Source organism: Arachis hypogaea, chromosome 9 (genome assembly GCF_003086295.3).
Source record: "Arachis hypogaea cultivar Tifrunner chromosome 9, arahy.Tifrunner.gnm2.J5K5, whole genome shotgun sequence".
Taxonomy (NCBI): domain Eukaryota; kingdom Viridiplantae; phylum Streptophyta; class Magnoliopsida; order Fabales; family Fabaceae; genus Arachis; species Arachis hypogaea.
In genome coordinates, this window is record NC_092044.1 from 28,136,601 (window position 1) to 28,156,737 (window position 20,137).

Sequence of the window (20,137 nt, forward strand, 5' to 3'; positions counted from 1 at the left end):
ATAAGCTATCGAACAACTTCATTGACACCTTGGTTAACGTAGTCGAAAAAGCTATGCAGCGAGTTGCGTCCAACGCATCAGCCAAGTACATGCGACTCTTGAAGTTGCTCAAGTGGTTTCTTGGATCAGTAGTTCCATCATAGAGATCATGTCGTTGCTTTTAAAGTTTTTGGGAACATTAGCCCACATGATCTCTTCAGAATATAGATCTTCACCTCCTAAAGGTGTTTCTGCTTGGTCAGCTTGTAATTTCTTACCTTTAAGGTCGGATTCCAGCTTCTCGAGTTTTTATTCTAATTCTCTTTGTCGTCGTACCTCCCTTTGCAAGGTTGTTCTGTTTCACGTCGTTCTAACTCGTTCTCAAACTGCTCTAGCCGACCTTGATGTCCATGAACCAGTTCCATGAGTTCTGTAAGATCTCTTTCTCCCGATCCTCCTTATTGATGGACTTTTGAACGTATTCTTCGTCCTCCTTTATTTGCAGGATGTATCTCCCCGGCCACACCTTTCTCTTTGTTAGGTTGAGGGGTAGGATAAGTGCGCAATCGTCGTTGTGTTACTCTTCTTCATAGGCCTCTAAATCAGAAGTAGTGTGTCTATTTTCTAAAACGTCTGTCATCATACAGTGTTGATTATCAGATCCCCGACAACGGCGCCAATATTCGGGGATTACCTAGACTATGATTCAAGCCTGAACATAAGTTCCAAGCTCCTTTTTGGGGTTGTGTCCAACGTCTTCTAATGCTGAGGTGCCGCCATTCGACATCTTCGTGACAGTGGGAAGTGATTTATACCAAGGACTCTGATGCTTAGTTAGCAAGGACTTTAGGCTGATTTTTTAGTACATTGGGATTCGAAGTATACCTGAGGGTGTCAAGGTATTTATAAGTGTATATGTAGAATAAATAACCACCTTCTGAGTAGTCTCACCTATGATGGTGGGTTGGTTACTCCCTTTTTGATAGGGAAGTTGTTGAGATATCATTTTTATCATGGGAGAGATTATAGGAATTAGTTACTTATTTAGATAAGTAGAGCCAGGTCCATGTCGCCAGTCGAATAGGTGTCTATCTGAACAATATTTGTAGAATGTTGATTAGCCTTTACTCATTTTGGATTTGACTAAATTTGTGGACCAAGGTTTGAATAAGTATATTGTTGAATTATTAGATAAAAGAATTTTAGGTCAATAGCTAAAAATACTGATAAAAGATAATAAATCTACTAACCATTGAACTTTTCTCTTATAAATAAACAATTACATCCCAGGTCAATTAAAGAAAAATATATTTACAATTTTCTCTGAAAATGAAGAACTGAGTAATGCAAAAACAAATAAAAGTCCCCAATAACTAAGTTACCAATAAAGTTGCTTTAAGATTCTACGTAATCACACTTCCTCTCTCATAAAACTAATGCTGCAATAATCACAGGTCAAAACTACTTAATGACTACATCCCTCTCTATTTCTGCTTTATTACTTTCTCCAATCATTTTCACTTTAGACTTATCTACTCTTCTTTTTAAATTATTACGATATTATCTAATAATAGCAAAACAATTGCTAATCTCACAGGATGTGAAAATTTCACACCACTTTATCATGTGTTGATTTTCACTGAGTTTCTTGTTTAGCACGAAAATCTATAAAAAGAATGGCATCTTTTTTCATGGCTTCAGTATACTAATATCTATATCTAATGATATACTTGAGGAGCTACGTAAAACTCACTCTCAATAAAGGCTGGTCTTAGATCTTCATCACGCATGAACTCCAAAGGAAAGGAAACAAGATGTCCCTTTACAGAGTTCAATCTATCCATTGAATTTGTCTCATTGATTTCTCCATAGACATCACTAGTTATTAATTTATCAGGGGCTATTCCCAAATCTATGGTGGTGTGACCCACCTTTTCTTTCCGCTGAGTCATGCTCTGTCGAAGAGCAGATCTGCATATTGTGTTAAAATAACACCATGAGAAGGAAATGATGAAAAAGGAGAAAAAATAGAAAAGCATAAAAAAATGATGCAGTCAAAGACCTTGAGTGTATCTGATCATTCGGAATGCAACCGAAGACCTCATCATATATCCTAGTATTCTCCTGTAACACATATAGAACAAAGTCATCCTTAGACTATAACTAATTCATCTGAAAATTTATCTTTTACATGTCTACATAAAGTCACATTTAAAATATTAAGTATATTTTGTCTACAAAAGACGTTGGTTTACGGCAGGGGCCAATCTAAAAGGGAGCAAGCATAGGCCTTGGTCCCCAAACTTTTTAACAAAATAGTTAGTAGTAGTAGTAAGTTAGTAGTATTAGTAAGTATATTGTGTATATAGAGAGGTTATTATATATTATATAATTTTATTTTGTATTTGAGAAAGTCTTATTTCAATAATTAAATTGTTCAACATATTTTATGACCAACCTAGTATAAGTAAAAGTCTAATCCAAATATTATCTATCTCTAATAATCAAAAAGGCAAGTGACAATACTCAAAAAAGCTCAGCTCAAATTTAATTATCTATATTTAATAACCAAAAAATAAGTGACAATACCCGAAAAGAATTTAGGACAAAAATTACTACTAATTGATACATAAACATACACCACATTATTTTTGAGATATTTCTTTCCTCCTACTAATGTCATATCAGCAATATTGCTTACTTGGCACAACTTTAGAATCAACCACTCAATTTTTGCCAAATCAACTATTATTTCCAAATCAGCAAAAAAAATAAAATATACAAATAAAAAACTAAAAAATAGAATCCAATAAATTTGTAACCTACAAATACATTGAATTCATATTCCTATATTTATTATATCTTACCGTTATAAACAATACAATAAACTTATAACCGTAACAATTAATTTATTAATTTTTATAAATAACTCACTAAAGGTAATAAATATCCATATTACAAATGTCATAATAATATTATTAATCATAATAAATTTTACGTTATAAGTATTTAAATTACATACCATTTAAACTACATATATAAGTCTCTTATCATTATTCCTTCACATAACATCAAATTTAGCACAAAAAATTTATTTCCGAACTGCACATTTCAAACTTACTCAATATAGCATCATTTTTTCAGAGCAGAATGATTAGAAATCGAATAACTATCCAAGATCTAATGGCCATACAATGAAAATCTAATGATCAGGTATGACAAAAAAAATCACAACATGCATCATACATTCATACTTCCTCAAATACCATATACCTAATGATAACATAAATTGAATATTGGAATAGGAAAAGATCTTCACAATTTTAGCAACTATAAACGAAATTGATGACAAATTAGGATGAAACTATGTTAAATGTAAAAAGTGTCAGAAGAAAGCATATAAAAAAAAGAAACAACTACATTTGTGGCACATGTAATCAAACACCACAATATCCAACAATAAGGTAACTCTATATACTTTTCATAATCTCATCTATCAAATTATTAGTTGTTAACCCAATACTTATTTTAGGTTCAAAATTCAATTAAAGGTTTCAAATCAAAGTGTTACAACAACTTTTGTACTATTTGACGGCGACGCAAAAAATTTATTGGGCACAACTGCTTCAAATCTAATGACATTTTAGAAAAATAATGACACTGAAGCACCACCCCATCAAGAGATTAAGGAGAAAGAAAACCATACAAATTCAAGACACATCTTCGAAAGAAGAACATACATAAAAAGATTGAATCAAATAACACAATAGAAAGTGTATCAAACTCAACAATTCATAAAGAACATGTCTTCACAAGAAACTACGACAAAAAGAAGAAAGCAGCAACTCTAACAACCAACAAAAAAAGGAGGACGAGCGCCACATAAGATGACTAAGTCCATCAACTAAAACAAATGCAAAAATCAAACCACCAATAAAAATGTCACTTTATATAACTCCAACATCTAAATCTTTTGTACTACAAATTATTTAAAATAAAATACCTTTTAAATTTAACTTCAATTTACACATATTTAATTTATTTCTACAAAACATAACAATTTTTAATATTTATTATATACTATCATTAATTTACCGTCCCGCGTATCGCGCAGGTATCATTCTAGTTGAGTAAAATTTCCAACTTCTCAAAGGCTTTAGTTGATAAAGATTTGAAGGCTTCTAATCAAAAGTGGTACACGAAGCTAGGTTTCCAAATTTCCTTTCGGCCCTTTTGGGAATTATAGTTGTAGTGGTGAAGTGAGCATTGGCTATTGGCTATTACTCTATTATGGTGAGGGAAAGTATTGATTATTGGTTTTTGGTCTCCATAATCATTTTTTCTGGATCCACCCTGGTATACGGATGATGAATGATGTTAAACTTACATATTATTAAAATGACAAATAAACGCTTGAAGATTTTATACTTTGGATAGATTAGTCCCTAAAAAAAAAAATACCAATAAAATCCTCTAAAATAGCAGATGTAGATACACTACCTTTAAATTAGCCTCTATAATTAGAGTAGAAGATCTTAATTTGAACTAACTTGTCCATATTTGTTATCTTAGAGGACTTTATTGGTATTTTTGTTTCTTTAGGGACTAATCTGTCCGAAATGTAAATCTTCAGGGGTTTATTTGTCACTTTACTCATATTATTAATATATAGGGACCTGAGTGGATATATATCTAATAAGGTATAATATTAATGATGAAATTGTTCTGTAAGTACTATAAATTACCTTCGCAGTTGCTGACCACAAGTCCTTGTATGTTGTGTCTGCCAATGGATCACTGATTTTACTGACCTATAAAAAGACAGATTATTGACAAGTGGGCCATACGAAGTAATCTAAACATATACACTAACAGAAAAACAGCTCATGACAACTAGAAAAGTGAAAAAGATGAGAAAATAATGAACAAGGCCAAGCAATCTGACAAATCTTGTAGTTACATTTCCAGTAACAATTAACAAATGTGTGAGAACATTATAGTTCTTGTGAAGTACATCTAAGAACTTTCAGGCAATGCTACCATATCGCAACACACAAATATAAACTTGAATTTGACTAACCTCTTCTGTATGAAGGCCAAGGTGTTCAGACCATAAGGAACAACGGAGGCTATAAGAAAATTTCCCAGCTTTCCATGGTTTTCCATTCATCAATGATTCAACATATTCCTTGTCTTCTATAACCACTCCTATCTGGTGGACAAAAATTAGAATTTAAGGAGTTTTCTTTCAAACTGAAGATTAGAAACTAATAGAACAATTTTAATTACAGAATTTACTCAATTATACTCTAGCTAATTAAGGAGTTTAAAAACGGGGGCGCGCATGCATGTGTATATATATATAAGTTGTATTAATAAGCTCTTAAGAGTACCTCAGAGTCTCTTAACCCAAGCAGACTACGGTCGTTAATGTTAGATGATCCGATGACAGCTACACGGTCATCTATTATCATCAATTTACTATGCACATATACCTGCACAAATATGGGAATACACATCAGATGTTCGAAATTTCAGTGCAATCTAGGTTAAATGTTGTTCATTAATTATTAAATATGCAAGATCAATGATGTGCTTTGTACAACCATTTCAAGATCTCTTAATAGCCCAAAGTTAAACTTTGTGACAAAACTATCCCAGATTTTCTGTTTTTGAATCAAAATCCAGAGATTATTCAAAATAATGGGAAAGTAAGTTACCTGACTTGTGGCCACGTAACCATCGGCATGAAGTCTACCATGAGATCGTAGACCATAGAAAGAAATATAATCATGAGCCTTAGGACCAATTTTAGCTTCAAGATTGTGTAATATAGAATGCTTTTCCCTTGAAATTGTTCTATACTGCCAATGTGTTAAAGCCCTGACAGTTGCAGCACCACCATCATCAAGACCACCCTGTTATATTGATAATTCAAAACAGTTAAAATATTTAATCATAGAGAAAAGAGGTTGATACTATGAACAGAATGTTCTTAACACTTACTTGGAACCCAGGCAAGAGGGGCATCACAACTATAACTCTAAATTTATTCTGTTCCTTGTGTGCTTGTAAAATGCGCCTGTATAGTGCTTCCAATACACGGTTCTGAATTGTGTCATCCTTTGCTAGACCTGATATGAAAAATTGGTTCTGAAAGGAATACAAAACGAAATTCGTGGACATAAGAAGGGTGTCATTTCAATACTTTTCACAGAACTAATATTGCTAACAGAAGGGTTAATCTGAAGTGATAATCACTGATGGGAACCAAAAAAGGTATTATGAGATTGTATTCTAATAGATCAATGGTGTTCCTGACCAATACTCCTAATATTTGACAAAGAAAATATTAAATGAAAAAGTAAACTCGCTAATACCTTGCAAATATAGAAAACATTCAAGAGTCTCTATATGTAGTAATTAAGAAAATTAACAGGAAGATCCAACTTGGAGGATTTATCATTTTCCTTTTATCCCCTATACCTAGGTTGAACTGGCCTTACCATATCGCTAATCAAGACTAGATCAAGGGAGGTCAAATTCCTCGTAATTAATTTACCTCAATGTAGATAAGATGCTTTGCTTTTTCAATAAGAGAACAATATGCTGTGTGAATGCTTTCTTCATGCTGACTGGTTCCAGCTGACCATTGGCCGACACTTCTGATTACCTGTGGATTTTCACATCCATCATAGCATCAGAAAAGAATATGATCCAATAGGTTATATTACTAAACTTTGTTTCAGGAGAAAAAGGTTAATATGAATTCTATATTCATGGTGTTATTAGTCATATATATTTATCAGGAATAAAAGTCATATTTGACTCGTAGTGGCAGCTTATATTCAGAACAAGACAACTGTAACAACTAGCACCCGAGGTAGTGAAATTAAAAAAAAAAAAAAAAAACAGACCAGCAAGACAAAATAAAAGAGTGAAGCAAGATGATTTCACTCAATTTATTGATATAGAAGAAAGGAAATACAAGAAAGAAAAAATGGCTGTAATGGTAAGAGCCAGCCTCACTCTCTTAGCCCAGCCTTAATTCTTTCCAAAAGTTTGCTTCTCCCCCTCCATATTTTGCTACTACTTATACTCTCCTCTCCAATCATGAAAATCCATTAGAATCATCCCTACTGACCCTCTTATACGTTTTTCACACTAACACTGTCATGATTCTCTTCCCTTGTCTTTCCTATTCTATCCTCCACTCTCTTCCTTCTAGTGTAATGTAAGAAGGGCAGAGGAGAAATTTGTTTCCCTTTATGATTGGAAGCTTTTATTCCTAATACTTCATTCTTGTTTGGGTAGGTAACAATAACTCATTTTTATTTAAGGACAGGTGCAAAAATTTGAATATTTTCCATTGCACAGCAGATGCAGAATGCATAACTAACCTGACAGCGACAAGAAGTACGTGGACCAACTTGTCTATATTCCAAATTATTATCGTGTTTGGTACCTTCATCTGGTGTTTCCCACCAATCGTCTAGATCATAAACAACAGATTGTGCACCAAGGTCAAAAGGAACAACTTCATCATGAAACCCATTGATCTTTGTGTTTGGAGTTGATGTTTCATTTTCCAACTTTTGGGATGATAATGGAACCTTTTCACTAATATTGGAATGATCTCCGAGCGAAGTAACTAGTCCACCAGATTCTTGAGGTAAAAGCAGCGGTATATCTTGTACCGGAGACTCCGAAAATGAATCCTTACTCTCAAGTTCTTTCGTGCCATCTTCATCTTTCTTTCCAGTAATGTCCATATCTTTGCTTTTTCCCATGTAATGAGGGAGGACCATGTGATGGTGAGGCATAAGTAGCGGGATTTCATGCTCATTTGGAGCTTTAGTTCTCTGAGACATACACCAAAATGTAAGAGAGGGGGAGGAGGAATAATAAGATACATGTAAATTAAAATAAGATATCATGATGACATTACAATTTACATATACCTTAGCATGGTTCCAACGTTGAATGAAATGTCGAGCAATATCACGACAAGGAGGTCCCCAAAGGGCACAATGGACATCATGCCATGGCATACGAGGATATTTCTCACGATCCAATTCATCTCTCATCGTGTCTTCCCATGAATTTGGTTCAGATTCTCTATACATGAACAAAAATTTTCACAATAAATATTATATGCAACTGTGAAGTCTCAACTACGGGTGCTAACATTATCTCAATCTTGAGAATATTGTATTTGTATATGTAAGAAAACATGGCCATATGCATTGCAATTGACCATAAACTGATATAGAAATCAGCCTTTTCTATTCACTCATAGAATGGTTTGTTTTGCAAAATGTTCTTTCTTTTTCATACGAAAATAAGAAAAAGAAAAATACCTTGGGTTGTAATAGTCCTTTCCAGGCCATGTAATAGAGGGGCAATCACCAACTTTATGGTCAGGCGTGTCATATCGACCGAAGCATAAGTCTAATCCTCCAATATAGCAAATCTTGTAATCAACAATTACAAGTTTCTCATGGTGCGACCTGTAAATTATTCATCATATCACATGTAAGGTCCCATGAATTTTTATGTTCTTCAACCCTCACTCATTAATAGTACCCACCATAAATACACGCCACTGGTTAAATGGTCAGGATAGCGCAATACCCTCACATTCTCATGAATTTTGAGGAGTCTTCTCATACTATACGAGCTGTTGATTTTCAAAGCCAGAGAAACCTCCTTGTAGAGAAGCACATATATCTACATAAACATATAATTGCATAAGCTAAGCTTTATCCATTTTCATGTAATTCAGTCTTATAATGCACAAGGGCTTCAAAGTTCTGACTGTGGAGATCACCAATAAAACTGATTACATCAACAAGAATGCTAGGTGTACCTGAACTCCTTGCATAGCTTTTTCTTCTAGCAACGAGTCAAGTCTGAGTTTTGAAAAGCCATCAAAAGGACGTTTAAGATATAGCTCGGGGCAAAGCCACCATCCTGTAATGAAGATCTGCAGCCCGTTTCCATTTGAGAATTGAATTAGGAAAATGAGACAATTTAACTATAACCTTGGGTCCTTGGTTAACAATGGAAAAAACATATACCTCTGATTTTGCAGCTTGAATTGAAGAAGCAATTGCTTGAAATGCTGCCTTTCCGTCTACAAACCACTGGGCTTGGCTCCCATCTTCAGTCAAACCTCTTACAGGAGCAAATGAAGCAAACCGATGAGGACGACACCAACCCTCCGAAGGTCGAAGACCAGCTTCATTAATTGCATTTACCCAAGCTTTAACCCTACCATTGCTGGTAGTTCTCAATGATATGGTCCTATTCCCACTAGTAACCTACTAATCAATTCCAATTATTATTAACATAAATTTGGAAGGAAATAAAAGTTTGTCAATACATATTGTTCTCAAATAAATTGGAACTATATATTTATGAATAAGGCAAAGCTTTTACTCTGTGTTTGACAGTTGTCATTAGTTAAATCAGTTAAAGTATAATCAGTCTAGCTGCTTTGACTGACTGTGATAACAAAGAATTGGTAGAACAGATTTTTAAGCAATTTAAAAATTATTTCTTATGCAGAGGGTAAAAGATGATGTCTAAGACAAATTGATCATCACCTTAAATGTGTATCGCAAAGGATTACATTCCTTTACAGGATCAGCTAAATGTATTTGTGTTTTATCTCCTTTTGAGGATGGAAGAACATCAAAAACAAGTATGTCCAGCGGTATATTGCTGAAAGGGCCATCCAGCAAGGCCAAAAATCCATGTTTCAAAACAGCCCATACCTGTGTCGAGACAATGTAATCAAAGATTAAATCCAAGACAAAAAAAAGTTGCAGGAAAACTATCTTTGATGACTATAAATTGGATTTTCCATAAAGATATTATATGTTTTATGTATGATCTCTAAGGTAACAATAATATGCTGCCAAACTAAGGTATCAAGTGTGGCAAAAAAAAAAAAAAAACAGAATCAAACCTTCTTCCAGCTGTTATTACAGCCACGAAGCCAATCACATGGATGGCATGCTTCTGAATCCTGTGAAACATTTGATAAATGCTTCACTGTCACATATCCCTCTCTCAGCTTTGGACCATACTCATGTAAAAAGGATAGCTTGGAGACTTCCAAAAACCTGCAGACCTGTATTCAAACCGTATATTAGAAAAGATAATTTTATCTTAAGTCACATTTCATAAACAGAAATGGAGCACCATATAAATATATCTGAATCTGAGTTCATTGGGTTCAACCAAGTTTTACATTGGTTGTCAAAGGCCCAACATAACCCTCCTCTTTCATATGGCCTTGGGACAGGCTGTGTAAAAAGTATGCAACAAATTTGACATAGGCAGAGTTATATCTGAATATGATTAAAATATTAAATAGCTACTTTATTGCCTGTGGAGTATGGAGCACACTGATGGTTGTCTATGGTGTACAAGTTCAAAGAATTCCACATATGTTGAGCTAGATAGGAGGATTTGAAACACCATAAAATTGTGTCTTGTAGATGAATGTAAATTAGATAAATAAAAAAAGAATAAACTCCCATTCAATCTCATTTTGATTATGCATTCTCAATGCTATACATGAACCAAAGAAGCGTTAACCCCTATACACTGGTATGATGGTATTCTATCCATTTTTCAAACAAATTAAATGATTGGCAACTATGAAGTTGAACTAGTTACCTCTGGAGAATTAACAATATCCAGGTTTTCTAAGAAAAGATTCAAATAACTTTGCATTGCGACTTTTGCCCTGTCTACAACCGATTGCTGCCCTCCTAATGATGGACGAATTATTGATAGAGCAGCAACAGATGGGACATATCTGTAAAAAAAATCAAATGAATTAATATTTCTTTACACTCCTCTAGAAAGAAAAAACTAAAGCGTTACATCTAAATAATGGAAGCCTTTATTCTGTATAAATGATGCTGGAAACGACTATATTTACTAGCCAACAAACAATGTTTATGTACTTGAAAATTATTTAATATGTGGATCATAATTCAATCCCATTAGACCCTGGTTCACCCCTTTTAAGAATTAATAAAATATTCCACAACTTTGGACTGTCAGCTAAGAATCATGGACTTCACATTTAAAAAACCATGAAGTTGTGGACCAATGCACTCCCACATTTTAAGAAGTTGTAAAGTTTATAACTGCATTAGATATAAACTTCTAATTTCTTGAAAAATAGACTAGATACCTGCTTTTAACACTGTCTTCGTGATGTAAAGGCACAGCTCCATCATCAGGTTCTTCATCATCGTGTATCGTCACTGTGTGATCTACTATTCCTAAGCTCTGAAGCCATTCTTTTATCTTAATGAGAAAGTTATAAGTTAGAAAGTTAGATGGGAAAAGAAAATTATTGAAAGCACCTTTCCTCACTTAACATAATGGAGTAAGCATGAAAAGGCATCTGGTTACAGGAATCCCCCAAAACAGCTAAAAGAATCATGGCTGCAAAATGCAACATAAAATAATTAAACTGCAAACCTGCTCTTGTTTGTCATGAAGTTGTTCAATTAGTACACGTTTCCGCAGGGCAAACTGTAAGTAGAGAACTTGCGCTGCTCTCTTGTGAAGACGCCACTTGAACTGTATTACACAAATGCTTGTTAGCTAGACATTAGCTTTAACTGCATTACTTGACAGAATAACTTAAAACTTCATCAAATCTTAGTAGGATCTGGAGAATTAAGATGTCACTAATTATGTTCAAAAGATTATCAACAATATAGACATTCTTAAGAGAACCATAACGAGCAATTATAGAAGGCACAGACAGAAAACTATACATCTTAAAATCAAAACTTTCCCATAGATGGTAAGTTGCTAACCAATAATCCACTAATATTAATACAAAAATTATATCCAAAGTCATTGTGCAAAATATTTGAATAGGAAAACAATCAATAACTCATAATTTCCAATTTTAGTCCTCTCAAGTCATGCTAACATATTTCAATTCTTAGCTAACGAAGCTACCAGTCCCAGAAATTCTACTTGTACAATCACTTAGATACATAAACCAAAGTCCATATATTTCTCCTGATGAATTCTGACCAACAATGTCATGCTGGAAAACTCCAGCTTAGGCAATTAATGATATTGATCACAAATTCACAAGTGACATCTTTGATGATAACTTAGACCACAAGCTTAAAAAGAAAGCAAAAAGAAAAAATAAAGAAAGAAAAAAAAAAAAGAAACAACCCGCCACCGCGAAATACTTGAATACTTATAGCTTTTCTCCTTTTCTGCATGACTCAAGTCAACCAATTTGACCAACAATGGAATAAACCAAAATCAATTACGCAGTCAGTTGAACCAACCAAAAGTTTTGGTGCATGAATCAGATTTTAACTAAGACAAAGAAATCAAAGAGCAAGAAAATGAAAAATCTTCTCGAAAAAAAGAAGTGGTACGTGCCTGCTTGTACTCCAACTCAATTGTATAAGAAAGCAAGATTGGGCTAATTTCTCCGGTCTCCGGTCGCGACACCGAAACGATTGTTGCTTTCGGCAATTCGTCGAAAATCGACGTGGCCGGTTCGCCGCATTGCCGGAAAGAGTGAGAACGCCAGAATGTGTCGTCGGACGGCGGAATCAGCGGCTCCGACGACATGGAAGTTGATGAAGGAACTTAGAGTCACCGTTGCTTCGTTTTGCAGCGATGATGGAAGGACCAAATATTAAAATCCAAAAGAACGTAGAAGAACTGTGAAAGCCGGAGGTTCAGAGAAGCAGGTACCTTGTTAAAGGAAGAACATGAAGAAACAAAAAAAAAAGAGAAAGTAAACGAACGCAGAGTTTTTATAGTCTTAGAACATTCAATTAACGAGTGTGTTAGGCCATGGTAAACTATATTGTCAATTTGTCATCCAATTAAAATTTAGCTAGTGAGTAAGAGATTGCTTATAATAGTAGCTTAATTATCACCCAAAAAAAATCGCTTAAGTAACCTTCTAAATTCGGATTTTTTTAAAATAAATATTTTAAATATTTTATTTACTGAATTTACACACAATTACTTTTACATCTTATTAAACAAATTAATCATGACTATATCTCATTTATAAAACACAAAATTTTAAACACACACGTGATACCGTAAAAATTGACTTATTCTGCAATCTGCATATTTCCTTTGCAGTTTAAAATTATGATATATACTTATAATTAATTCATTTACATGGTAAACGAAATATAAATAATATTATTTTTATATGTATAAAAATATAATTTTTTAAATTAATAAAAATATTAATAATTAAATTTAGATCGATTCGAAAAATATAAATTGAGATATTTGCTATTATTTAAATTGAACGAAATATTAGCAAATGTTTTAATTACATCGTTAAATTAAAAAAGAAATTCAAATATAAGAGTAATTACAAAAATTATATTTATTTAGTTTGCATCAAAATCTTCTCCCACTACATGTAATTTTTTATATTTTTCAATTTTCTATATTTTGCGTCAATTAATTCTTTGTTTTTCTATTATATTTAAGCAACCAATTTTTCTTTTTTTACAATCCATTCAAATTTGTAAATCAAGATTTTTTTAATTTATTTTTATTTTTTAATTTGATTTGAAATGGTCTACTATTTCCTAAAAAGAATGTGAAAGAGCCAAGAGCAAGAATCACTACATTAATCTCATGTTTTAGTTTTTTAGTGCAGTTATTATAATCAGAATAGTGAGCGATTTTAAATTTAAATTATAAAAATCAAGAAAAAAAAAACGAAAAATTTAAATAAGAGATAGAAGAGGTCAAATTAAGAGGGTCGAAAGTTGAATATTTCTTATATTCCATACAAATTTAAAAATAAATTTAAATAAAATTTGTATCTACTCTTTTTTAAGTATTAAAAATTTGTATTATTTTAACCGTAAAAATATTTTTTTAATGAATAAATATAAGAAATTAATTTTTAATCAATAATATTACTTTTTTATTGTAAAATTATCTTTTAACTTTTAATTTTTTAAATTTAGAGTTTAAAATTAAAATTTAAAATTTAATATATATGATTTATAATTTATAATTTTAGAATTTAAAATATAAACTCTAAAATAATTTTAAAAATTAACTTATATTAACTAAAAAGAGTTGATTCTCTAATTGAACTCTTTTATAATATATTTAAAAAAAATGTTATCGATAAAAATCACTGAATAATTTAAAAAATCAACAAAAATAACGAATAAAAATTAATGTGAAAATATAAAAGAGTTAACTACTAAGTACCAATTTGTTACCTGAAAAATTCAAATAAAAAAAGCCAATGAAAAAATTGTTATCGATAAAAGTCACGGAATAATTTAAAAATTATATCTTTTATAAGTATAAAAAAAAAATTTTGTATTGAACAAACCACTTTTCATTTAATCTGAGTGTTTGTCGCAACTTTTAAATATTATTTAAAAGGTACACACAAAAATTCGGAACAAAATTTAATCTTTAGATTTTTCTATTTTTCAAAAAAATTGTCTATCCACAATAAAAAATTTTTTAAAAAAAATTCAGTTGATATAAAATTACTAAATTTTAAAAATAAAAAGATTTTTTTAAATAATATTTACAAAAAAATTTATCAAAATGTAATTTTTAAAATTATTTTTTAAATATATATTTAATATCTAATTTTTTATATTATTTTTAAATATTTTAAAAGTTTGTTTATTATTTAATATTTTTTAAAATTATTTTTTGTCAGTATCTTAAATTTTCGAATACAATTTTAGTTGTTTACTCAATATAAACTTACGTGCAACACACCCTCCACATCAAGTTCTACCTTGTTACTTGTAAGGGTTGTTGCCATTATAGACTACAAGTCTTTTGTTATAACTTATAACTTATAAAAGCATTTTACGTGATTGGATGATAATAATGCATATGGTTTACGCAAAGTAATTAAAATTAAACTCAATATAGTTTAATGGCGAAAAGCCAAAACTTTTCTTGGAAACAAAAGTTTTGTACCCATGCTAATAACTAATAAGTAATAATTGCTCCTATAAATTGGTTTGGTGAAATTAAAACAAAGGATGAGGATGTAAGGACAATTTGGTCAACTAAAGAGACATGACTGAGTTCATGCAAATGGGGTGCAGTGATGCACATCAGCACATGGCATATGCTTTAGTATGCTATAGAATATCCAACATCATATGCCTTTTCACTCAGAATATGCCAAAGTGGCATATGATTGATATTCCTTAATGATAACAAATTCAATCCAATTATTAGTATATTTACTTTGGGGATCTGACATCTAGAACGGCAATATCACTCGAAGCTGCGAGTATTCATTTCGTCTTTATTCGTTTGAAACGAGTAATTATTCGTCCTATATCAAAACAAATTTTTAGCAGGACGAATTTTTGAGAAGGGCAGGACGGAATCGGATTTAGCTAATATCCGTTCTTATCTGTCTCGTTATATATAATATATATAATTTTAATATATAATATATATAATATATATAAAATAATTAGTAAATGATTAATAATATTGTATCATATTTAAATTTTTACTTTAATTTATGTTATGTATGTGATGATAGTTATATAAATTTTGAAATTTAATTTTATTTATTAGATTTTAATAATTATAGGGGTGGGACAGATACCTACAGAAACGGGTTAGAATTTAATGTTTTACTACCCATAAATAAAAGAAAGGCAGATTTTATGCGAATTATTGTACGACGGAATGGGACGAGACGAGATTGGATAGAACAAAAACCTGTCCCGTTACCACCTGTACTGGCATCTTGCTTCAATTTAAGGTGTTGTTATCTTGTTGAATCTATATTCCATCACCATGAAGCCAAAATGATAAATCATAATTAAAAAACAGCATTGCTTCATAAGATAATGTTTGTTTTTATAGACTAAAAACAAAATTAGGAAGTTGAAATTTAATATTATATTATAATTAGAGATTAAAACTAAAATTTTAATTTCAAAATACAAAATTTTAATTTTTTGTTATTTTTAAAAAGTAAAGATATGAAAGACTAAAATTTATAAGACTAGAAATTAAAACTTTAACAACATTTTAAAAGTATGCTCGTTTAACTTTTTAAATTCTAAAAGTTAATTACTAATTTGATCTTTAAAAGATTTAAGTGCTTGACAACAAAAATTTTTTAAAAATGTTATCAATAAAACAGCCAATGAATTATTCGAAAATATAACAAAAAAAATAATAAATATTATATTTTTTGTAAATAACAAAAAAATTTTTATATTTAGCAAAAGACTTATTCATTAGATTAAAATTTTTGTAACAATATTTGAATAAATATTTAGAAGGTACACAAAAAAAGTTAGAATAAAATTTGATCTCTAAATTTTTTTTATTTTTCAAAAGAATATGATTATTCACAATAAAAAAATTTTAAAAATTCACTTGACAAAAAATTAACAAATTTTAAAGATAAAAAATCTTATTTTTTGATTAATGATTGCAAAATTTTGCATCAAAATTTGATCTTTAAAGTTGTTTTTTAGAATATATATTTAATATTTAATATTTAATTCTTTTTATCGTATTTTTAAATCTTTTAAGAACTTAATTATTTGCTGTTAGTATCTTTTAGAATTTATTTTGTCAATAATGTAAATTTTAGATACCATTTTAATAATTTACTCAATTCTAAATCTATCCCTCAATCTTTATATTTATCTTAAACCAAATATGATTTATTCTTTATCTCTGAGTTTCTATCTTTTTGTCTATATCCTTAGTTTCAGCTTTCCTTTTAAACACAATCGATACAAAGCACACCAAATTGTTGCATACATACATACATGTAGGTATATATATTGAAAAAAAAAATCTTTTATTTCTATGATTTTTATGTACATTACAGATTTTTAGTTGAGGTAATTTTTTTTTCGAGGTAAATTATTTAAAAACCGTTATATAGACACAAAAATTTAATTACATGTATAAATATATACCGGAATACAGAAGGACTACATATATTCAATTTTTAATCAAATTTTATATCAATATAATCACATTTTATAAATAATATAGTTAAACTAAATCTAGTGCTAGTTGATTTTGGTATTTATAAAAAATTTAATTATGTTGCTATGAAAAAATTTAATTATTCTATTGACTATTTGGTAGTTAATAACTTTATTGAAAAAAATATATAAAATAACATGTATAAATATAGTATACGGTGACTATTTCTTTGTGTGTATAAAATATTTTTATTATCCATAATCTAATGTGATGAGATTATTCTTAAAGAATACTTTTTAACGAGAGTATGACAATTAAATACGGCACATTTTAAACAAATAAAATATGGCTGATCAATGTTCATCCATACGTAAATTCAGTAATGGCTAATGACCTCACAAAGTTAGTCATGTGGCATCCTTGTACCAAATTAAATAATAGCAATATCCGTAACGTATTTTTGTCTGTGTGTGTGTATGTTATTTTCCCCTCATGCAATTGGTTTTGAAAGACTGTGTACTTGTGCAGTCTTAAGCCACACAAAAAGGAAGGAAACTTTTGTTAAAAAATAAAATTGGGTGAAAAATAAAAGGTTTTAATAAATTAATAGAAAATATGTATATTATATGTAATAATTTTTTTATTATAAAAAATATTTTTTACTTTTTATTAAAATATAATATATTATAATATTAAAATTTTTTTAAATATATTTAAAATATTAATATTTCAAAATTAATATATATTATATATTTTATAGTTAAAATTATTGAAACACTAGTGTATTTGATATATTTGAACTTCTTTCTATAGTATTATCAAAAAGCCAATTGCGAAGAAAATGACGCTGCCAACGTTGCACAGCTGTTGCACATGATTTAGGTACTCAAGGTACACATACTAACATATAAGACATACATATGCAATAGACATGCAAACATACGCACAAAGTCAGGTTTCGAAAGTCCATTCTTTTAAGCTGACAAAATAGAATGTTTTAATCAAAATTGGAAAGAAACAATAGAAAAGCAGCCACTAGGAGGAATGGAAAAAAGAAAATATTACTAGCCGATTGAAGCGTTATATTAACTAGTGTAAAGCCGGGTTACCTCGGAATCGTGTAAATAATCTATTTTATTATAATTTTTATATAGTTTATTTATAAAATATTTAATATATATTTATGATATATATATATATATATATATATATATATATATATATATATCAACTATATTATCTTGTTTATATGTGTTGGATTATTGTTTTCATATCAAAATATAGATAAATTTATATATATATATATATATATATATATATATATATATATATATATATATATATATATATATATATATTTAATATCAGTATGCAAGTTAAGAAATATATTGTTATATTGTGCATTTAATTTTTAACAAAAAAATCAAAAGATATTTACTTCTTTAATTATCTGCATTCTCAAAAACAACTACATCTTCTTATATAAACACAGAAAATATTCTTTCTTTTAAAAAATTCAATTAATCTCGTGACAAATTTAAATACATAATACATAAATATAAAAATTTATACATGTACTAATCTTTTTCTTTATCTTATATTAATCTCATAGTCATTGTTTTTTTATTTCAATTACATTTTAAATCAGGCAAAATATAAAAAAATATATTTATCAATTTATGTTATCAAGTTTTTAGGATTCAAACCTTTTTTTCTATAATAAAAATTGTTTTTCATCCCATATAGATCAACAAATTTGATTTTTCATATATATGCTAATAAAAATTGTAATTGTGTTTTCATATATACACAGCTTTTGTGACAATTTCTCTATGACAATTTTTTACTATGACATGACTACACAAAATAAAAAGAGAAAATTTTACTCTTTTTCCCTATGAGATGCTAAAATGATACTCCCCTCTCCTCTATTTATAAAATATACATTCTCCTCTTTTATAACGTTTAAAAAAACCTCCTCTTTAATTCATATTTTGATAACTGCCAAAGAGAGAATATTAAGCCCTAATTAATTTGAGACACTAAAAAATTAATATTAAAAAAAGAAAAAAATCCAATAAATGTCATGAATTTTTATCAATATAAATTAAGATGGCTCAAAAATCAAATTACACAGTCTATGACACCACAACAAATTAAAACTAAAGAGCTAGAAACTAAATGGTTACTAATTATTAATAATAATAAGAAAAAATAAAATAACACAATGCAAGGGACATACCCTTAATTCACACAATTTTTATCTTTACAAAAACGGGTTTATTATTCAATTTTCGCACCTTTAATTCAAGCAATTAATAACTCAAATTTTGTTATAATCTTATCTTATATTGCATTAAATTATTATTAATAGATGAAATTATTAAGCTAACATCTTCTTTCAAAAGAACCATGTGCAATCCTAATGAGAAAAAATTGCTTTTGACCTGTATTTTTTAAAATTAAACACATAAAAACACTACATATCAGTCTCTATCTCAAGACATTATTCTTAACAAAGCAGTTCACATATAAATTATCTATATTTATTGGAACTTTTTCATATTGCAGTAGCCAAAGAATTTTTTTTTTTTCGCCAAAACAAAAAACAAAAATATGAAGATCAGACCAAGGCAACAACAAACACCAAAATTACAGTAGATAAAAACAATTTCTATCCTCCATTCATTTATTGCTCATTTGAATCACCACTATGTACCACTCCTCTAGACCCCTTTCCTTTTGACTATAGATTTAATTTTTCACTCTTGCTATATACACCAAATTACTTAAAAAACAGTGACAACCACACTTTCCTCTTGTCCCTATGAATCCTCTAACCGACTGAAAATGCAAAGCAACTAAATGCTTCCCTAGCTATACCCAGTGCATAGGAAATAATAAGTCATAAAAGTGATACCTTTTAGCTATTGCACTTCTTCAAGTGCACTTTCTTCTTTTTTTTTTCAATATTAAAAGTTTGGCCTTGTCCTTAACCAAAGCAGATGTAGAGAGGGAGAGAGAGAAAAAAAGAAGAAAAAGAGAGCGATATAGAGAATTCAAAATTTGTTCACTCAATTATTGATTTCAAATGCTCAGATCTTGTGTTCAAACCTTGATCTTTTTTGGGAAAAGACCCGCCTAAAAC

The 20,137-nt window shown here is 29.9% G+C and overlaps 1 protein-coding gene across 1 annotated transcript; it reads right to left on the reverse strand.

Moving 5' to 3' along the window:
* Positions 1-1,220: 1,220 nt before the first annotated feature.
* On the reverse strand, positions 1,221-12,832 carry LOC112710770 (phospholipase D zeta 2). The gene is made up of 20 exons (XM_025763173.3): positions 12,424-12,832; positions 11,488-11,589; positions 11,195-11,310; positions 10,669-10,810; positions 9,953-10,117; positions 9,588-9,758; positions 9,060-9,302; positions 8,849-8,965; positions 8,570-8,709; positions 8,340-8,489; positions 7,941-8,097; positions 7,380-7,841; positions 6,542-6,652; positions 5,986-6,132; positions 5,700-5,897; positions 5,373-5,474; positions 5,060-5,191; positions 4,725-4,790; positions 2,042-2,103; positions 1,221-1,950 (listed from the first exon to the last, which is right to left on the reverse strand). Exons 1-20 carry the CDS (start codon positions 12,616-12,618, stop codon positions 1,698-1,700), a joined length of 3,231 nt encoding a protein of 1,076 aa, XP_025618958.1. The 5' UTR covers positions 12,619-12,832; the 3' UTR covers positions 1,221-1,697.
* Between the last annotated feature and the right edge of the window lie 7,305 nt (positions 12,833-20,137).

Bases quoted from the DNA above. Each gene is read 5' to 3' on its own strand.
- LOC112710770 (XM_025763173.3), bottom strand. From the start codon at position 12,618: ATGTCGTCGGAGCCGCTGATTCCGCCGTCCGACGACACATTCTGGCGT. The intron at 9,303-9,587 runs GTGATGATCAAT...ATTGATTAGTAG, and splicing joins CTTTGCGATACACATTTAAG to GTTACTAGTGGGAATAGGAC. The intron at 1,951-2,041 runs GTCTTTGACTGC...CACAATATGCAG, and splicing joins AATGATCAGATACACTCAAG to ATCTGCTCTTCGACAGAGCA.